We start from the raw sequence: 21,337 nt of genomic DNA on the forward strand, positions 1-21,337 counted from the left end.
GCATCCAGATACTGTTGAATTTTGAGATGTAAACTTTCAATTTCAAGAAAAGAAGTCAAAACAGAAACAGTGCTTACTACTGAGCCACCGTGCCGCCCTCAGAATTAAGTTAAATTGCAAGACTCAGGGCTCTATTTTGACGTTCCATGCGCAAAGTACAAAGCGCAGGGCGCAAACGCTTTCAGGGCGTGTCAGAATCCACTTTTGCTAATATAAGGATGGAAAAATCTGCTTTGCGCCGTGGCACATGATCTAAAAGTGTTGTTTATTTTCTTAATGAGTTATAGGTGTGTTTTGAGAATAAACCAATCAGAGTCTCATCTCCCATTCCCTTTAAGAGCCAGCTGCGTCGCACCATGGTGCATTTGCTATTTACATGACGTAAAGTAAGTGTAAGTGGAAAAACTGAGCATTTCACTAGCAAGAAAACAGTTAAACAGAGCATCTGCAGTGCGAGAATGAGAGATAGATTATTCACTTTCGCTCTCGTGGATCGGGAAATCTTGTACGCACAGACATCAATAAGCCTATAAATAAATCATTTAGTTTGTTAAGCGCAAATATTTGTTTTAAAACTATTTCTAAATTCAGTTCTAATTTCCAGCAAATGAATAAATGAACAATAATAATGAAGTGTGCTCAAAAACCTGAGTTATATCCTAAAACACATGCTGTGCCCCATATGGTCTAAAACCTGACAGGTGGACAAATCTAAGCTTGTTTTAATAAAACAAATATAAATATGGATATAATAAATAATACTGCTAATAATAATAACATTATACAAAAGCAAATTGTTATGAATGAACTGAAAAAGCCTCCCGAGATGAAGAAGGCATGAAGGCAGTGGTGTTTATATTCATGTAGGCTAGAAAATAATATGTTTGGAATATTTTAATCCTTTATATTTATATCCTATATATATTCTTATTATATCCTATATATATCCTTAATATTTTAATTCTTTTTCATATGTAAAGATATTTGCGTATTGCTCTTCATCTTGTGTGTATTAAGCAGTGTGTAAGCGAGGCGCACAACTAACACACTCTGCGCTGGACAATAGACCGGCTTTGTTCTGGTCTACTGAAAAATCTATTGTAGTTTCTAAAAGTAGCAATCCTATTATGATTCCTGGTATTGTTCCGGAAACTATCCATTTACAAATTAATCACTGGCATCCACTGTGTAAAACATGCTATAATAGTTGGCGGTTCATTCCGCTGTGGTAGCCCCTGATGAATAAGGGACTAAGCCAAAGGAGAATTAATTAATAAAAAGATTCTAATTGCAAGACAAACTCTGAATTTTGTAAAAATCTCAGCATTGTGGGATGTGAAATTAGAAAAAAATAGATGCATTGAAAAATGTAAATTTATTTTAACAAAATTAATTAAAATGAGCTTCAACAAAACATTTACAATCTTTCAAGAGTTCACACTTAGCTGTTGATTGGTAATAAAGCTAGTTTGGCATGCTGTCCCAGGAGAGAGCCCTAAGCTTGTAAGATCCTCGAGCCCGGGGTTCCCTCTCGTTTGCAGAGCGAGAGGGGAGTTTGAGCTCAGGTAGATCTCGAGAACTCTTCCCCCCTTCTGCTGCTTAGGGATTGCTACGAGGGTGAGCTGCTGGTGGAACTGACTATGGTGCTGATTTGGTTTAGTCAATTTACTTATGTCTCATGTTTTGGACTGTGGAAGGAAAGCGGAGGACCCGAGAAAAACCCAAGCAAGCACGGGGAGAACATGAACTCCACACAGAAATGCCAAATGGCTGGGTAGAGACCCAAACCAGGGGCATTCTTGCAGTGAGGCCGCAGTGCTAGCCACTGGGCCGTCGTGCTGCCCTTTAGGGGAAAAGAGAGGAGGAGAGGGGGTGGAAGGGGGGATTCCTCAAGATGAAGATGACTAAGGGTAAGATGTTTTGGTTATTTATACTGAGTTATGAATCGTCTGATTGGTGGATCGTACATTAACTTGACTTGGAGCCGACCGTGTTAATCATAAGCATGTTATCCTCTCGAAATTAGTTTATAAATATACTTACCTAAGCATAATGATGATTTTATAATAATATACTACACAAATCCTACAAATCTATTTGCATCTTGCACATTTCAGTGCAGCGTGAACATTCTGCTGAACATATTTTTGGCTGCAAAGAAGGTCAGACGGGATTGGAGTCACACGAGGCCAGTAAATGATGGCAGAATCTTGACTTTTGGCTGAATTATTCCTTTAATGAGCAGATGCACGTCTGCAGAGAGGCTTCAGAGTTCATTATGACAGAGCAGAGATGAACTGATGCTTCCAGACAGACGCGCATCTAATCCGACTAACACACACACACACAGTTCATATGAGCCACGGTGGATATAAATGTGCCTCTCATCAGACTGACACTCACACGCATAAAAAGACACACACACACACAGACATACAAACACACACACACACACACACATGTTTGTTTTTGTGAAAAGTGGGGACATTACATAGGTTTCCATTCATTTTATACTGTCCAAACCGTATATTATATTGCCCTCACCCCACCCTACCCCTAAACCCAACCCTCACAGGAGACTGTGTGCAGCTTTACTCTCTGATTAAACTCATTCAGTGTGATTTATACGCATTTTGAGAAATGAGGACGTCACCAATGTCCTCATATTTCACCTCCTTTTTGTAATACCTGTGTCATACCCATGTCATTATACAGATTTGTGTCCTGATATGTCACAAAAACACGTACACACACACACACACACACACACACACACACACACACACACACACACACACACTACAGCTGATTTACAGCTGATTTCAACAAACCGACGTCCTTGTGTGCTTTCATATCCGGCTTATATCCAGATTTTGTGTGTGTGTGTGTATTTGAGTGGGTATGTGCTTGTTTTTGTTTGTGTATGTGTGTTTGTGTGTGTGTCTGGGGTTATGTGCATGGGTTTGTGTGTGTGTGTGTGTGTTTGTGTGTGTGTATGTGTGTTTGTGCATGTGTGTGTGCGCTTTGTCTGTGTGTGTATATGTGTGCTTTTGTGTGTCTGTGTGTTTGTTTCTGTATTTGTGCTTGTGTGTGTGTCTGTTTGTGCTTGTATGTGTGTTTTTGTGTCTCTGTTTGTTTGTGTGTATATTTTTGTGTGCATTTGTATTTGTGTGTGTGTGTGTATTTCTTTGCATGTGTGCAAGTCTAATGAGAGATTTGTTCATATCTGCCTGGGCTCATATGATGTTTGTGTGTACATGTGCTTGTGTAAGTTTGTGTGTGTGTGTGTGTATGTGTTGTTTGTCTCTGTTAGTGTTTTTTGCTTGTGTGTGTGTGTTCTTTGTGTACGTTTGTGTGTTTCTTTTTGCGTTTGTGTGTGTTAGTCTGATGAGAGGCACGTATATATATCAGTCACCGCTCATATTAAGTTTCTGTGTGTGTGTGTGTGTGTGTGTGTGTGTGTGTGTGTGTGTGTGTGTGTGTGTGACGTCAGTTGCTCAGCTCTCCTGTCCCTCTCCATCTGTCTCTGCAGTCACTTCTTCTCTGTTTCTCTCGTCTGTCCGCAGGTATTTTCCAGATTGCTCAGTGACTCATATGAATACAGATGAGCGCCGGCGTTCCTCCGCAAAACCACACAGATGGACACGTGTGTGTGTGTGTGTGTGTGTGTGGTTAGAAAGCAGAGGTGAACACAAAAATCTCTTATATCTAATGCTCGAAATATACTGCGTACACCTGCTGTCTCAAAATAGCCCAGTTGAGTGTGTTCATCTTAACATATATTTAATACTAATTTTAGTACATTAAGTGCAAAATTAGTGTGTCTTATAAAATAGAGCGCTTTAAGTAAAGTACTAAAAAGTGTACTTAATGTACTTAAAGTTAATTTTAGCACCCTTTTTTCACACTTTAAACATTCTTTAATATTGTACTTTAAACTTTTCTTAAATGTGTTATTAAATGTTTAAAATTAGGGTTCAAGTGTATTTCTAGTTGTAACTAAATATATTTTTAAAATACAGATAATGTATGTTAAACGCACATTTTAGTTCAATTCATGGTGACTCAAAATAGCACAGTTAAGTGCACTTAGATGGTGTGAAGTTCATCTTAACATATATTTAAACTAGGGATGCCACGGTTCTCAATATAATATTGAACTGCACGGTACGACCTCCACAGTTCAATACGCGCTTGTGAATTGTGGTTTTCTCGGTTTTGCATTTAAATAATTTATGTGTGTTTTATATCTCCCTGAGTTGACTGTGTGTGCCTGTAAATCCATGAGCTGAGATGAGGAAACTCCTCCCCGTGAGTAAATATCCAATCACTGTGCTCTAAAGTTAGGGCGCGCTTGACCATCATTCCACACTTCAACATGGCGAGCGGCGGTGAAGTGAGGCAACAGTACGAGAAAGCGCCAGTGTCTTTCAAACCTGCAGTGTGAGGACATTTCGGTTTTGCCGGTAAGTATAATGCCAATAAAAGAAAAAACAGTGAACAAAGAATAACTGTGGGCAAGCATTGATTTACACGCATAACCATGACTGCATAGGCGCACAACTAACAACAATAGACAATAGACCGGCTTTGTTCTGGTAAACTGAAAAATCTATTACAGTTTCTCAAAATAGCAACACGCCAGCAGTGCGCCTCAACACGCCTCCCTTTTTAGAGCAGAACACCTATGGGCGCACATATGAGCGCAATTGCATTTGCTATTTAAACAGCGTGCTGCAAAACGTCAAATTGACTCTTGTGCCAAGCTGAAACTAGCAAACAACAATTGCGTTGCGCCTTGTGCCACATTGCGCCGGGTGTATGATAGGGCCCAAAGTCATAATTCCAAAAAAATATTGGGATTACAGGACCCAGAATTCTAAGAAAAAAATAAAATTTACTTAAAATTCCCCCAAAGAAATTTGACTATGGAATTGAGAGATCTACGCTCAGAATTTCAAGTTGTGAGCATGCAATCCCAGAATTCCAAGTCAAGAAAAAATAAGGGAATTACGAGACGTAAACATTTAGAATACCAAGAAAAAAAACGAGAAAATTGCAAAGGGTACATTCCATAAAGAAATGTAAAAATTGTGAGACATAATCTTGTAAATCTTAAAAAAGTTGGGATTACAAGACAAAAAATCTGACTTCCATAAAGTAACTGGTAAACAAACTCATAATTCCAAGAAAGACCCAGAATTTGAAGAGAAAAATTATGAAATTGTGAGAATGTAAACCCAAAATTACAAGAAAAAATCCCCAATCTTTTTACATAAAAACAATATTAAGTCTAGTTGAGCTTCATTGTCACTCCGCTACATGTGTGGACATACAGAAGAACAAAGTGTTGTGTCTTCACATAACTTAATCATAAATACAAACACAACACTGGACATAACTAATATATACTATAACATTATATCCACAATATGCAGACAAAATAAACAATAATGCATTCAAATGACAATGGTGTATATTAAATGGAGTTGGCTGTAAAAGGCTAGTCTGTAATCTGTTTATGATAAATGTACAGTACAGTATTTAGGTCGAGCTGAAACAATACATTCAGACTCACCGTCAAGTAGGTCACGAATTTTATCCATGTAGATTTCAAAATAGGAGACCTTGAGAGAGAAAGGAGAGCAGCTTAATGATGTGAAATAATCTTAATCCTTCATTAGAAAACAGAAACAAGCCTGTGTGAATTAATTTGATTTATCTGTCAGCACCTTAATGTGGAACTCCAGGTTTTCATCCATGGTGTAAATGTGGTTGAAAATATCTTCGGCAATCCTCGGGATAATTCCCCTTCCATTAGCATCGTGCAGTTTTCCCTGTCGGAGAAAGCAAATTAATTCATTAATTGATCATGCACACTTTGATTGACGAATAAATTGGCGTTATTTTAATGTGAACAACATGCGAAACATCTGCTATTCTGTTTTCGCAGAGGAAAATAACACAAAACGGATTTGGAGTGTTATATGGGTGAGTAAATCATGAGCTGATCGTCATTTCTGAATTGATTTAATTTAATAATGAGAAGCTGCAGTACCTCCATTGTGTATGTTTTACCAGATGATGTCTGTCCGTATGCAAATATGGTGCCGTTGTAGCCGTCCAGAACATCTGTAAACGAAAAACCAAAATATTTAAAGTGTGGTTCATTCATAAACTAATTTCGAGAGGATCACGTGCTTATGATCAACACGGCTGGCTCCTTATTAGCTCCGTAATCTGCCCTATTAGATGATTACGGAAGCATTATAAATAAACTGAGTTTTTCACTCCAGTTATCTTCGTCTTGAAGCTCCCCCCTCCCTTTTCCACCCCTACATCCTCCCTCTTTTCTGATAGGGCGACACGGTGCCCCAGTGGCTAGCACTAATGCCTCACAGCAAGAACACCGCTGGTCCAACCTATCGGGCCGGTTGGTGTTTCTGTGTGGAGTTTGCATGTTCTCCCCATGTTCGCGTGGGTTTCCCCCGAGTTCACCGTCCAAAAACATAAACCATAGCCAATCGACCAAACCAAAACAACCAGAGTTTACACTACTTACGGCGACAAGCAGGGGAGTTCTCGAGACCTACCAGACCTCGCCCCTCTCGCCCCCTCCCCTCTCACCCTTTTAACGGGAGGGAGCCCCGGGCTCGAGGATATTGCAAGCTTGGGGCTCTCTCCCGAGACAGCACGCCAAATACGCTTTATTGATTATCAGCTAAGTGTGAACTCTTAAAGACTAAAATGCTTATTTACAGGTTTTTATAATAGTTGTGCCACAAATTTCACAACCCTGATGTCAATTTTCAAAACTCTAATACCGTTTTAGAACTCTAGATCAAAATTCACAAGCATTGACAAAATTGCATAATTTTACAAGACTCTTAAAGGTGCAGTATGTAAGTTTGACACCCAGTGGTTGAACTAGGTATTGCATTCATAGATCAAAACAAACTGGATAGGATTTGGTTATTGACAATTTGACATGATCCAGGATCGTTTCGTTCTTCAATACTGATGTGAGAGTTGTTGTCATAGCAACAGTTCTGCTAGCTCAAACCTGGTCGGAAGCATGTTCAATTCATATAAATAGGATTAGATCGGCTCAGTTTAAACAAAGATAATACTGAAAGTATGTACCGAAGTCAGATATTTTCTTGCAGTAGTAGTTATATACACTTGGGAAAATAGTAAATATTTTTAAACTACATATAGTTTTATATATATATATATATATATATATATATATATATATATATATATATATATATATATATATATATATATATATATATATAAAGTTATAGTTATTAATTAAATAAATAAAGTTATATATTAATAAAACTTATGCAATCTGCACCCCCGAAATGAAAGTACAAAGACTGCCACCTGGTGGTGCAAAGAGAAAACTTATTGATATGAACTTTTTAGATCGCTTTAGTACAATTTGTGTATGATAATAGACATGCACAATATGTGACTTTTTTTAAAAGCAATAATACATTTATGCTGACATAAACATGTTTTGACAGTAAATATGACGGTGATTTGATGCTTCACAAAAGTTGCAGACGCCTTTACCAATATCAAAATGCTTTCGTAAACATCCAGTTATTGTAAACGTAACGTTATTGCGTATAACATTTAACAAACCGTTTCCAATGTATTTGATGTAATTTTGCTCACATGGATAATTGAATATTAATCAGATGATGTCATTACGCTGCTGTGTCGTCAGCCAATCGTTGCATTGCTGATCATGATTTCGAGGATGGATAGATCTGTCCTTCACAACACACGCAGCGATCTTAGTTCAGTTCATCCAGACATTCTAATCTGATTCACAAACTTGTTTGAAGAACCAAATTAGCGAGAGATCAGTCATCAAGATTAACAGATCCAGGATCTGCCAAATCATCTTAGATCTTTTAAGCGAGCTACAAAGAACAGACCCCAGGTTGCCAGATTGAGGACCAACAGGAGTGAGCCTGACTATCGAGCCTAAAGGCGGATTTAATTTACGCTCTAAATAAAAGCAACAGCACCTCATAGAAGGAATATTCCCCATATTAAAAAGAGCTTTTCTTCCAACCAACACCAACTTTATATTTTAGAAACGGCTTCTATTTCTTGCAGCCAAAATACAGAAAGCTGACAACGATCAGCTCAGGTACAGCTCATGTGCTTTATTCAGTGTTAAATGCTAATAATGTGAGTTTAAATGCCATTTCGCATGACATTTATTGCCGTACTCCTGAAAGCAGCAGCAGATAGTTCAGTTCAGATCTGGTGAATAAAATGAAGCGTCTGAAACTGAACTTCAGAACTGAGACTGAACACACATCAGTGATTCAGCATCTGCATTTAATCATGTTAAAAAGGTTTAATATGTATTTGTTAGAATATAAACCTCATCATTGTGCTGGAGTGCAGTAAGTGCACTATTCTGTGCTTCTAAATGGCTGTGTTTACATTTCTCTTGTGTTTTGTTTAGTGCAAACAACCAATTTGCTCATCACTGCGTATCTCGTCACATAGCGTCAGAGGTGGGTAGAGTATCCAAAATCTATGCTCAAGTAAAAGTACAAGTACACTGTAAAAAGTGGAAACTTAAACAAATTACTTTGACTTGTTACAATTAAATGAATTAAGTTAGACAAAATTAATTCATAACAGTTTTCAGTAAAAAATTAAGTTAGTTGTTTAAGGTGTAACAGGATTTAGTAAGTTATTTATGACAAGTATAAGTATTGTTCGCTATCAATATTAAGCAATACTTGTATTTGCCACAAGACAATACAGTACTATTTTTATATTAAGAAGGGAAGGTAATTACTTTTACTTTAATAAAAGTACTTTTTACTATTATTATTATAGTTACAATATTGCATTGAATGATTTGTACCGTACTGTACGTACTGTTCCATTCTTGTTTTCTAAAATAAATTACTAAAACCCGTTACAACCAAAAGAACTCATTTAACTTTTTACTGAAAACTGTTATGAATTAAGTTTGTCAAACTTAATTGATTTAATTGTAACAAGTCGAAGTAATTTGTTGAAGTTTTCATTTTTTACAGTGTCCTTGCGGAAATGTTTACTCAACTAAAAGTAAAAGTAACAATCTTAAAAGAAACTTGAGTAAGAGTAACAAAGTATCCGATGAAAAAATCACTCGAGCAAATAGTTACTAGTTACTTTTTATTTTTAATATATATAGCATGGGATGATAACGATTTTCAAGGTATACCGCGGTTTGGACAACAGTATCTCCAGCAGGAAAGATATCCAAAGATGCCATTTTAAATTGTAAAGAAATCAGTGTTTTTGAAACTTTGGGACACCGACAACAGGCGATATGTGACAATCACTCCCCCACAAGAGCAAGCTCCTGATTGGTTAACGCAGTGCGAATGTCTGTGGAAGTTTAGATTTTTGAACTCAAGTGATTCGCGCAAAACTCGCGTTAAGCGTGTCAAACGCGCAAAACGCTCAATTTGTGCTGCGCTACTTGCACCGCGTCATTCACACAATTCGCGCTGCGCCATTCGCGCGTATCGCGCTATTTGCACTGCGGCATTCACGCAATTCACGCTGCGCCGTTTGCGCGTATCGTGCCGCAGGATGTCTGTTCGCGCGTTTGCATTGACTTAACATGTAAATCACTTGCGCTTGACGCGTGTTCCGCGTGTGGTGTGAACGCAGCATGAATCTGCGTCTTATTTCGGAGTCAGCTACTGTCCACCAGAGGTCGCATTTCAGTCATGAATGCATGCTTAGAGAGCCTTCCTGATGGAATGAATGAAATACGCTGTTTTCCACCAAGGCAACCCGGAGTGCTGAAATATAACTGGCTAAACTGGCATTGGGTGGGTTAAATGACCAAAACAAAGACTGACGTTCTGTGCATGTAACGCACATGTTCAAAGCAGAATATCTGACCTCAGCATTGTTTTTCAGATAAACAGGAATGTTCACTGAGCATGTTTCTCAAATATCTGCACACATATGATGCTGTTTTATGCTTTAGAAGAGTCAAACACTGACATACAGCACCTCTTTTTTTCAAATGCTTGGATACACACACAAGTCAAAGATACTTTGTTCATTGAACTAAAATCCATTGTTCAATATAACACAATTAAACTTGATTCCATTAAATTAAATTCCATTAATTTAAATGTATTCCCTTTCAAAATGCAACTCAAGCATGATGCATTTATACAGAAACTCACCTTTGACGATCTGTTGGGCACAAGTGTTGTACACCTGCTCTTGTGTGCAATTTGTGGGGAAGACTTTGTCAAAGACGTACGATCTCCCCTGGAAGACACAGATAGAGTCATATTTACAGGTGTGAAGATGAATGCTTTCAGAATCCCTGTACATCAGTTATAGGGGACACGGAATCTGCACGCATGCAGAAATCCGCAGATTTTTAAACCATCGAGTCTATTTATTTACTTGTCCAAATGAGTGTACATTAACATTTATTCAGTTTTTGAATGAATTTGTGCAATAATATCGACTGATATGACAGGATTCATTTGATTTATTTACAATACAGTTTGTAAAGTCATATTTTAAAGTCTTTTAGGAGACATATTATATATGACTTACTTTGTTTACCAAAGTGGATATAATTAAATTTGCATTGTAAACATTCATAAAAGTTTAAAAGCTGCTATTATTTATTTTAAGTTTTTAGTTAGAGCAGCGCAGTGGTTCCCACATAGCAAACGGACTTGGCCCAAATGTGGCCTCATTATGGCACTGCTGGCGTGAGGCCGGCACTGGCATGCATAATGTCAGCTGAATGTGGGCCATGTTTGGCAATGATGGCACTGGTTGCATGACGGCAAAACTACATTTGGGCCAATTGTGGATGGGAGGTGTGTGGCCTAGATCAGTGTAGCGATATCCACAAGATCATCAATATCAAGGCAAGATTATTCTCTCTCTCTTTCTCTCTCTCTCTCTCTCTCTCTCTCTCTCTCTCTCTCTCTTATAATAATAATAATAATTGTTTTGAGTCAGTGAAACAAGCTATAGGTAAAAAAATAAATAAATAAATAAAAAAAAAAAATAAAAAAAAAAAAAATATATATATATATATATATATATATATATATATATATATATATATTTTTTTTTTTTTTTTTTACCTATAGCTTGTTTCACTGACTTAAAACAATTATTATATATATATATATATATACCTTACACATGAAATACATGTGAGTTAGTTAGATGTGGGTCGAATCTGGGCTAACAGCTTTTATTTTTCAGAAAGGATCACAAAATCTATTTGACCAGAACAAATATGCTTTTTAAATGTGCAAATATAAATATACATATATATATGTATATGTATATATATATATATATATATATATATATATATATATATATATATATATATATATATATATATATATATATATATATATATATGTATATATATATATATATATATATACATATATATATATATATATATATATATATATAATAAAAAACTAATTCACATGTAAAAAGTTTTCCATACATTTTAGTTTTAGCACCACAAAATTATTGTGGTCAAACTTGATCAGAATTGTTAGTGTCCTTTTTAAAATGATTTGAAAATCAGTGACTGAAAACAAAAACAAAAACAAAAAGCTAACTGGATGATCAATTGTTGGCGCGATCTCCACAGTAACAACAGCTTTTCTGGTTGGTGGATGAGGTTCACGTGATACAGCATCGGTTGAAATTTGTCTTATGGCTCAGTTTTGGGGTTTCTGGTTAAAAGGTGGCGTTGATATGGTTAACTTATGGCTGAGAATCGGTACCAATAATGAACCTGTTTTGGCCCAGTTCAGGGCCAGTTAAGGGTGATAAATTGGCTGAGATCCGGTTATGGCCCATGTGTGGCCCTTTTCTTTAATCCAGTTATGGGCCACTTCAGGGCCGTCGTTCTTTGCGGTACTTGGGCCAAGGGAAAAGTTATTGTGTGGCCCGGAGCTGGGCCAGAAAACATTTGCTATGTGGGTTAGCACTGTGGCCACACAGCAAGAAGATCGCTGGTTCGAGTCCCGGCTGGGTCAGTTGTCATTTCTGTGTGGAGTTTGCATGTTCCCCACTTGTTGACGTGGTTTTACATTTACATTTAGTCATTTTATCCAAAGCGACTTACAAAAGAGGACAAGAAGCAATTTACACAACTATAAGAGCAACGAGTAAGTGCTGTAGGCGAGTTTCAGGTCTGTAAAGTGTAAAGTGTAAAGTTTTTTTTTTTTTGAGTACAGTTAGTGGTATATCCAGAGAGGCAATTGCAGATTAGGAAGAAAAGTGGAGACTAAATAGTTGAGTTTTTAGTGGTTTCTTGAAGACAGCGAGTGACTCTGCCGTTCTGATGCAGTTAGGGAGTTCATTCCACCAACTGGGCAGATTGAATGCGAGAGTTTGGGAAAGTGATTTCTTCCCTATTTGGGATGGAACCACAAGGCGACATTCATTCACAGAACGCAAGTTTCTGGAGGGCACATACATCTGCAGAAGTGAGAGCAGATAAGAAGGAGCAAAGCCAGAAGTCGCTTTGTAGGTAAACATCAGAGCTTTGAATTTGATGCGAGCAGCAACTGGCAGCCAGTGCAAACGGATGAGCAGCGGAGTGACGTGTGCTCTTTTAGGGTCATTAAAGACCACTCGTGCTGCTGCGTTCTGAAACAGCTGAAGAGGTTTGATAGAGTTAGCTGGAAGCCAGGCTAGTAGAGAGTTGCAATAGTCCAGTCTGGAGAGAACAAGAGCTTGAACAAGGAGTTGAGCTGCATGTTTAGATAGGAAGGGTCGGACCTTTCTGATGTTACAGAGTGCAAATATGCAAGTTATGGTGTAGAGTCGAGTTGGCAGAAACTTCAAGCATTTCTGTTTTCGCGAGGTTCAGCTGAAGATGATGATCTTTCATCCAGTGTGAAATATCCAACAGGCAGGCTGAGATGCGAGCTGGAACCGAGGGATCATCAGGACGAAAAGAGAGGTATAGCTGGGTATCATCAGCATAGCAGTGGTAGGATTTCCTCCAGGTGCTGCGGTTTCCCCCACAGTCCAAACACATGCACTATAGGGGAAATGATGAACTAGATTGGCCGTAGTGTATGAGTGAGTGTGTATGAACGTGAGCATGTATGGGTGTTTCCCAATACTGGGTTGCAGCTAGAAGGGCATTTGCTGCTTAGAACATGTGGTGAAATAGTTGATGGTTCATTGCACTGTGGCAACCCCGGATGGAGACTAAACTGAAGGAAAATGAATGAAGGATTTGATATGTAACAGCAGCACATAACTTTGAATGAACGTTCTCCTGCAAGAGTGTGTGTTAATTAGCTGAAGTTCTGCTTTCTGTTAGCTGGACACACAAAAGTCCAGCATGTTCTAATTAAAGATGAAAGAGATCAGAAGTGAAGCAATAGACTGCAACACACACACACACATGCTGCAGATTAAGGGCTCGAGTCAGTAATTAGTCCCTCTCTGCTGTTTCCAAGAGATTTCACTGATCCTCAGAGGAGCATCAAAGTCTAGAGGGCAGAAAAACACCTGAAGAGTCACACACACACACATAAAAGCACAACCCACACACTCATACACACTCACACATACATATATGTATACACACACTCACACTTGCACTCTCCCATATACATAATTCAAACACAACAGAACACACACACACACACAGAAACACATGCACTAACACACATACTATAAGCACAACCCACTCACTTATACACACACACACACAAATATACTCACACATGCACTTCCACACAAACACAACACACATATACATTCATACATACACTCACACATACATAGTACAAGCACAACACACATACTCACACACTAGCACACACATGCATGCACACCACACACACACACACACACGCACACACTCACTCACACACTAGCACACACATCCATGCACACCACACACTCACACATGCACTCACTCACACACACACACACACACATACACACACACACACACACACACACACTCATACATACACTCACACACATACTCACACACATGCATGCACACCACACACTCACACGCAAACATACACACACATTCACCCATGCACTCAAACACACACACACACACATACATGCACTCACACACTTACGTACTACAAGCACAGCAGACACTCATACACACCAGGACATGCATGCATGCACAACACAGACATGCACTCACACTCACACATGCACTCACACACACTCACACACACACACACACACACACACACACACACTCACACATACATGCACTTACGCACACTCACACATGCACTCACACACACACACACACATGCAAGCACACCACACACTCACACATACATGCACTTACACACACACATTCACACATGCACTCACGCACTCACACATACATGCACTCACACACACTCACACATACATGCACTTACACACACACTCACACATGCACTCACACATACATGCACTCACACACACTCACACATACATGCACTCACACACACTCACACATACATGCACTTACACACACACTCACACATGCACTCACACACACACATACACATACATGCACATACATGCACTTACACACACACACACACACACACACACACACACACTCATACATGCACTCACACACAGATAAACACAACATAAACACACACTCACACATGCACACCCACACATACAAACACAACATACACACACACATACAAACACAACATACACACACACATACAAACACAACACACACACTCACACATACATGCACTTACACACACTCACACATGCACTTACACACACACACACACACACACACACACATGCAAGCACAACACACACACACTCACACATACATGCACTTACACACACACTCACACACACACACAAACAAGCACAACACACACACTCACACATACATGCACTTACACACATACTCACACATGCACTTATACACACACATACAAACACAACACACACACTCACACATCCATGCACTTACACACACACATTCACACATGCACTCACACATACAGGCACTCACACACACTCACACATACATGCACTTACACACACACTCACACATGCACTCACACACACAATCGCACATACATGCACTTACACACACACTCACACATGCGCTCACACACACATACAAACACAACACATACACACACTCACACATTCATGCACTTACATACACACACACACACACACACACACCACTCATATATGCACTCACACACAGATAAACACAACATAGACACACAGTCTCACATGCACACCCACACATACAAACACAACATACACACACACTCATACATGCACTCACAAACATAGGTACTACAAGCACGACGCACACACTCATACACACTAGCACACGCATGCACAACACACACACTTACACACAAACAAACACAACACACACACACACACACTCATACATGCACTCACACATATACACACAAACAAGCACAACACACACATGTACACAGATGTTCTTACAGTCTCAGACATGTGTATATATAGAAAGACACACACACAAAGTCACAAACACTCTCTCACACACACACAGTACATCATGTTGGGCTGTTTGTGATGACAGCACACTTAGCCTTTGCTCGCAGCTCTCAGCACATTCACACCAGCACTTTCCCATCATCACATCTTAAATATAGCGTCACAGAGTGTGTGTGTGTGTGTGTGTGTGTGTGTGTGTGTGTGTGTGTGTGTGTGTGTGTGTGTGTGTGTGTGTGTGTGTGTGTGTGTGTGTGTGTGTGCGCGATCTAAGCCTCATAAAACAAGCACAGCAGCCTTTATGGAGTACGTGGAGACTGCAGCGCGCACATATTCAGCTCACAATCACAATCTGTTTCAATAATCTGACAACTGGCCAGAGTTACACGGGGAAATGAAATCAAGAGCAGATTGAAGAGCGGAGGGAGATAAAACATCCACAGCTCAGACTGAAGGATTGTGGGATACGCTCTAATAGCTTCAGCACATTCGCTTTTACCTCTCAGCTTCTCTAACACACACGCACACACACACACACACACACACACACATCTCTCTACACTGCAGCCTGCATGCTCTGATGCATATATAGATGAGTATAGACTAGAGATATCTAGATGGATATATAAATGAGTATAGAGATATATAGATGGATGTGTAGATGGATATTGGATAAAGCGGTGGATATGTACATGAATAGAGAGATATATAGACGGACAGATGGATATATACTCACCGGCCACTTTATTAGGTACACCTTACTATTACTGGGTTGGACCAACTTTTGGCTTCAGATCTGCCTCAATCCTTCATGGCAGAGATTCAACAAGCTACTGGAAATATTCCTCAGAGGTTTTGCTCCATATTGTCATGATAGCATCACACAGTTGCTGCAGATTTGTCGGCTGCACATCCATGATGCCAATCTCCCGTTCCACCACATCCCAAAGCTGCTCTATTGGATTGAGCTCTGGTGACTGTGGAGGCCATTTGAGTACAGTGAACTCATCGTCATGTTCAAGAAACCAGTCTGAGATGATTGAGCTTCATGACATGCTGCGTAATCCTGCTGGAAGTAGCCATCAGAAGATGGAGACACTGTGCTCATAAAGGGATGGACATGGTCAGCAGCAATACTCAGGTAGGCTGTGGCGTTGATGCTCAATTGGTACTAATGGACCCAAAGAAAATCTCCCCCACACCATTACACCACCACCACCAGCCTGAACCGCTGATACAAGGCAGGATGATCCATGCTTTCATGTTGTTTGAGCCGAGCATCTGAATGTGTCAGCAGAAATGGAGACTCATCAGAGCAGCAACGTTTCTCCAATCTTCTATTGTCCAGTTTTGGTGAGTCTGTGTGAATTGTAGCCTCAGTTTCCTGTTCTTAGCTGACAGGAGCGGCACCCGGTGTGCTCTTCTGCTGCTGTAGCCCATCCGCCTCAAGGTTGGACGTGTTGTGTGTTCAGAGATGCTCTTCTGCAGAGCTTGGTCGTAACGAGTGCTTATTTGAGTTACTGCTGCCTTTCTATCAGCTGGAACCAGTCTGGCCATTCTCCTCTGACCTCATCAACAAGGCATTTGCGCCCACAGAACTGCCGCTCACTGCATATTTCCTCTTTGTCGGAGCATTCTCTGTAAAGCCTAGAGATGGTTGTGCGTGAAAATCACAGTAGATCAGCAGTTTCTGAAATACTCAGAGCAGCCCGTCTGACACCAACAACCATGCCACGTTCAAAGTCACTTAAATCCCCTTTCTTCCCCATTCTGATGCTCTGAACTGAAGCAGATCGTCTTGACCATGTCTACATGCCTAAATGCAGTGAGTTGCTGCAGTGTGATTGGCTGATTAGAAATTTGCATTAACAAGCAGTTTGACAGGTGTACCTAATAAAGTGGCCGGTTAGTGTTTAGATAGATATATAGATGAACAGATAGATAGATAGATAGTTAGATAGACAGACAGACAGACAGACAGACAGACAGACAGACAGACAGACAGACAGACAGACAGACAGACAGATAGATAGATAGATAGATAGATAGATAGATAGATAGATAGATAGATAGATAGATAGATAGATAGATAGATAGATAGATAGATAGATAGATAGTTAGTTAGTTGGGTGGACATATGGATATAAGGTCATATAGATGCATCCGTTCGTACGTGAAGAATAGATAGATGACGCTGCAGGAAACGAGAGCAGATCTCAGATCAGGACGTGATCTGAATGTGTTCTGCAGAGATGTGATCCGTGATGCTGAACAAGATTCACACACAGACAGCCCCCTGCGAGATCTAATACACACGGGAGAAATCCACACTACAGCAGCAGAACAAAGATCTGTCGTTATACACCACTGCACTGCTGTACGGCATGAGCACAGCAGCTCTTCCACTGCTTCACAAGTCAGGTTTTATACTAAAATACGAAGCTGTCTGACTAAATTTAATTTAATATTACGTGTAGGTAGTAGTTCTTGTTCATTTCTGGTCACATGGAATGCCTTCAGGGCGGGGCTACCCGTTGTTTAGGGTGAGACTATCAGTCACTCAGTGCAGGACTATCAGTTATTTAAGGCAGGTCTATCAGTAATTTGGGTCGGGACCAGCAGCTATTTAGGGTGGGACTATCAGTCATTTTGGCGGGGCTATTAGTTCATCATGGTGACACTATCAGTAATTTGGGGCGGGGCACTAGTAAAACAAACATCATAAATTTTGATTTCATGCCGACTTTAACATAATAAAATTATAGACATTTTAAAAAACTGCAAATACTAATAAAGGCAATAAATAAAATCAAATTCAACACAATAAATATGTTATATTAAAATAGTTCTGTTAAAGTAAGCCTAAACGGGAAGTTGCTGCAGACTTTTATTACAATATAATGATTTATTTCCACCTGAAATTGAATATTGAGTAGGGGCGGGGTTTTGATCCTCTCATCTTTCACTCACAGCAAACTAACAGTTGGAGAGGTGTGGCTAAGCATATTTCACCCAATCAGAGTCATCAGAGAAGGATTATAAGACTAACAGTGTTCACTAGTAAAACAAACATCATAAATTTTGATTTCATGCCGACTTTAACATAATAAAATTATAGACATTTTAAAAAACTGCAAATACTAATAAAGGCAATAAATAAAATCAAATTCAACACTGTAAATAGATTATATTAAAATAGTTCTGTTAAAGTAAGCCTAAACAGGAAGTTGCTGCAGACTTTTATTGCAATATGATTTATTTCCACCTGAAATTGAATATTGAGTAGGGGGCGGGGTTTTGTTCCTCTCATCTTTCACTCACAGCAAACTAACAGTTGGAGAGGCGTGGCTTAGCATATTTCGCCCAATCAGAGTCATCAGAGAAGGACCATAACTATGTTTACTGGTAAACTAAACATGGTAAATTTTGATTTCATGCAGACTTTAACATAATAAAACTATAAACACTTAAAAAAAACTACAAATACAAATTAAAACATACAACAATAAATGAGTATATTATAATAGCTCTGTTACAGTAAGTGTGAACTGAACATTGCTGTAGACTTTTATTACAGTATGATGATTTTTTCCACCTGAAATTGAATATTGAGTAGGGGGCGGGGTTCTGTTCCTTTCATCTTTCACTCACAGCAAACTAACAGTTGGAGAGGCGTGGCTAAGCATATTTCGCCCAATCAGAATCATCAGAGAAGGACTGCCATTCCAAAGCATGAGCAGATAGTCAGATTTTGATTGAAGATGAACAAAGCATTTTCATTCGGTGGATTAACTTGTGTAGATTAAATGTTCACCTTAAAACTTACAATATGCAGTAGCAAAGTTAACATTGTAGATTTTGATTGAATGCAGATTTATTATATATAGTCCCCAAGTGTTATATAAATCCCCCTCTAGCTGCCACAATAACCAATGATGTTAACTAGTGGCTCGAGGACGAGTGATGTTATAAGCCCGTGTGTCCTCATGTGTGTGTGTGTCAGTGCACGTGTAGTGAAGAGCCCTCCGGCTTCGTCACAGAAATCAAGACTAATTCAAAGAAAAGAAGAAGAAACTGTCATCCCAACACAAGAGGCGGCAGAACATCAAACCCTCTGTCACGCTTTCTAATGGAAATGAAGAAACTCCTCTAAAAAGGTCATCTTTTAATATTAAAACAACCCTAAAATATGAATGCTTTCGAGTATAAATTATTTTATTTGAGTTTTATTTTACAGAACACTCTCAGAAATAAAGTACAAAGTCTGTCACTGCACTGGTGCCCTTTTAAAAAGTACAATATGGACACGTTAGGCACTAATATGGTCATTTAAGGTGCCGATATGGATCCTTTGATATTAATTTATACCCTTTAAGTACAAAAATATACCTTTGAAAGATTTTGAAGACAGATTTTTGTACCTTTAGCTCTTAAATAAAGCGTAAAGGAGAAATAATAATGAAGAGAAATAAAGTTAAAGTTTTATATTTGTTTTTATTATATTTATATTATATTCTTTTTTACAACAAATATTCCAACCACTAAAATTATAAATATGTAAATATACATATACAGTGCTCTGCGCTGGACTTTAGACCGGCTTTTAGTTGGTCAATGGAGTGGACTTTTTCAGTTCCTTAAAATAGCAATGCACCAGCAAATGCGCCTTAACACACTTCCTTTTCAGGCGTGAAAATTACTGTTGCGCTGGTCTGAAAATAGCAACACATCACACCAAACATATCTAGCGCCTTATTATTGTGCCGGGTGTATGATAGGGCCCTAAAACTTTAAGAACTTTATTAAAAATGTATATAAACTATCCAGACAATGAAAACTGATCAAAATGATAACAAAAAAATACTAAAACTTTATTTTAAAAAGTAAAAAATAAATAAAAAAAGACATCACCCTGTTAGTTCAGCTGTATTTTACATACTGTAATAAAAGTCTGCAGCAATGTCCAGTTCATGCTTACTTTAACAGAGCTATTATAATATAATCATCTATTGTTGTGTGTTTTTATAAGGCTGGCTTGTGTAGCAAGCCAGACTATTGTTATCCTATTTTTCTTCTGAGACTAAAAATTAAACTCAATCTCCTCCTAGAGCTTTCGAGCTATGACCACCAAACTCACACCAGACCTCCAAACTGGTCTGACTCGGGTTGCTATATCTTTTCGGACTGATCCGACTTTCGGTTTTCCGAAAAACGTCCCGGGACCGTCGGAAAAATCCCATACCCTTAACATTGCACCAAACTTTGTGAGCTCATAACTCTACATCAGACTGTCGCACAGACTTCTAACTGGGCTCATTTAACTCAGACTACTAAACTACCAATAACTGATGAACTTTTAACTTTCTAGCCACACCCCTAACAACCAGATATGGCACCCTAGCAACGGTCCCATAGACTGCCATTATAGAGGTTCAAATTGAAATCGTCATGCTGCAGTGTGATAGAGACATGGGTGTTGCTTTTAACTGTTCATACTGGCAAGAAGCTTTGATACATCATCAGTCTAAGCTGTCAATCAACTCCATAGCAACAAAACAGACTAACCTAGCAACGATATAACAGCAGCTATACCTCAGTATCAGAATATCATAGAGAAGCGGGGGTTGGCTTGTTTGACTCATGCTAGCACACCATCTATCTATCTATCTATCTATCTATCTATCTATCTATCTATCTATCTATCTATCTATCTATCTATCTATCTATCTATCTGTCTGTCTGTCTGTCTGTCTGTCTGTCTGTCTGTCTGTCTGTCTGT

General features: G+C 38.9%; 1 protein-coding gene across 3 annotated transcripts in view; it reads right to left on the minus strand.

Annotated features, from left to right (window-relative positions):
- Positions 1-21,337, minus strand: part of kif5ab (kinesin family member 5A, b) — a 61,470-nt gene that overhangs the window by 31,056 nt on the left and 9,077 nt on the right. For all 3 annotated transcript variants that reach the window (XR_012408311.1, XM_001339614.10, XM_009302769.5), the window contains exons 2-5: positions 10,239-10,326; positions 6,059-6,132; positions 5,733-5,837; positions 5,579-5,627 (exon numbers count right to left, since the gene is read on the minus strand). Coding sequence is in view for 2 of the 3 variants with exons in the window: in XM_001339614.10 (XP_001339650.5) it covers positions 5,579-5,627; positions 5,733-5,837; positions 6,059-6,132; positions 10,239-10,326 (316 nt within the window). In the remaining variant the exon portion in view is untranslated. The remainder of the gene's footprint in view (positions 1-5,578; positions 5,628-5,732; positions 5,838-6,058; positions 6,133-10,238; positions 10,327-21,337) is intronic.

The sequence above is a fragment of the Danio rerio genome, chromosome 6, assembly GCF_049306965.1.
Source record: "Danio rerio strain Tuebingen ecotype United States chromosome 6, GRCz12tu, whole genome shotgun sequence".
NCBI lineage: Eukaryota > Metazoa > Chordata > Actinopteri > Cypriniformes > Danionidae > Danio > Danio rerio.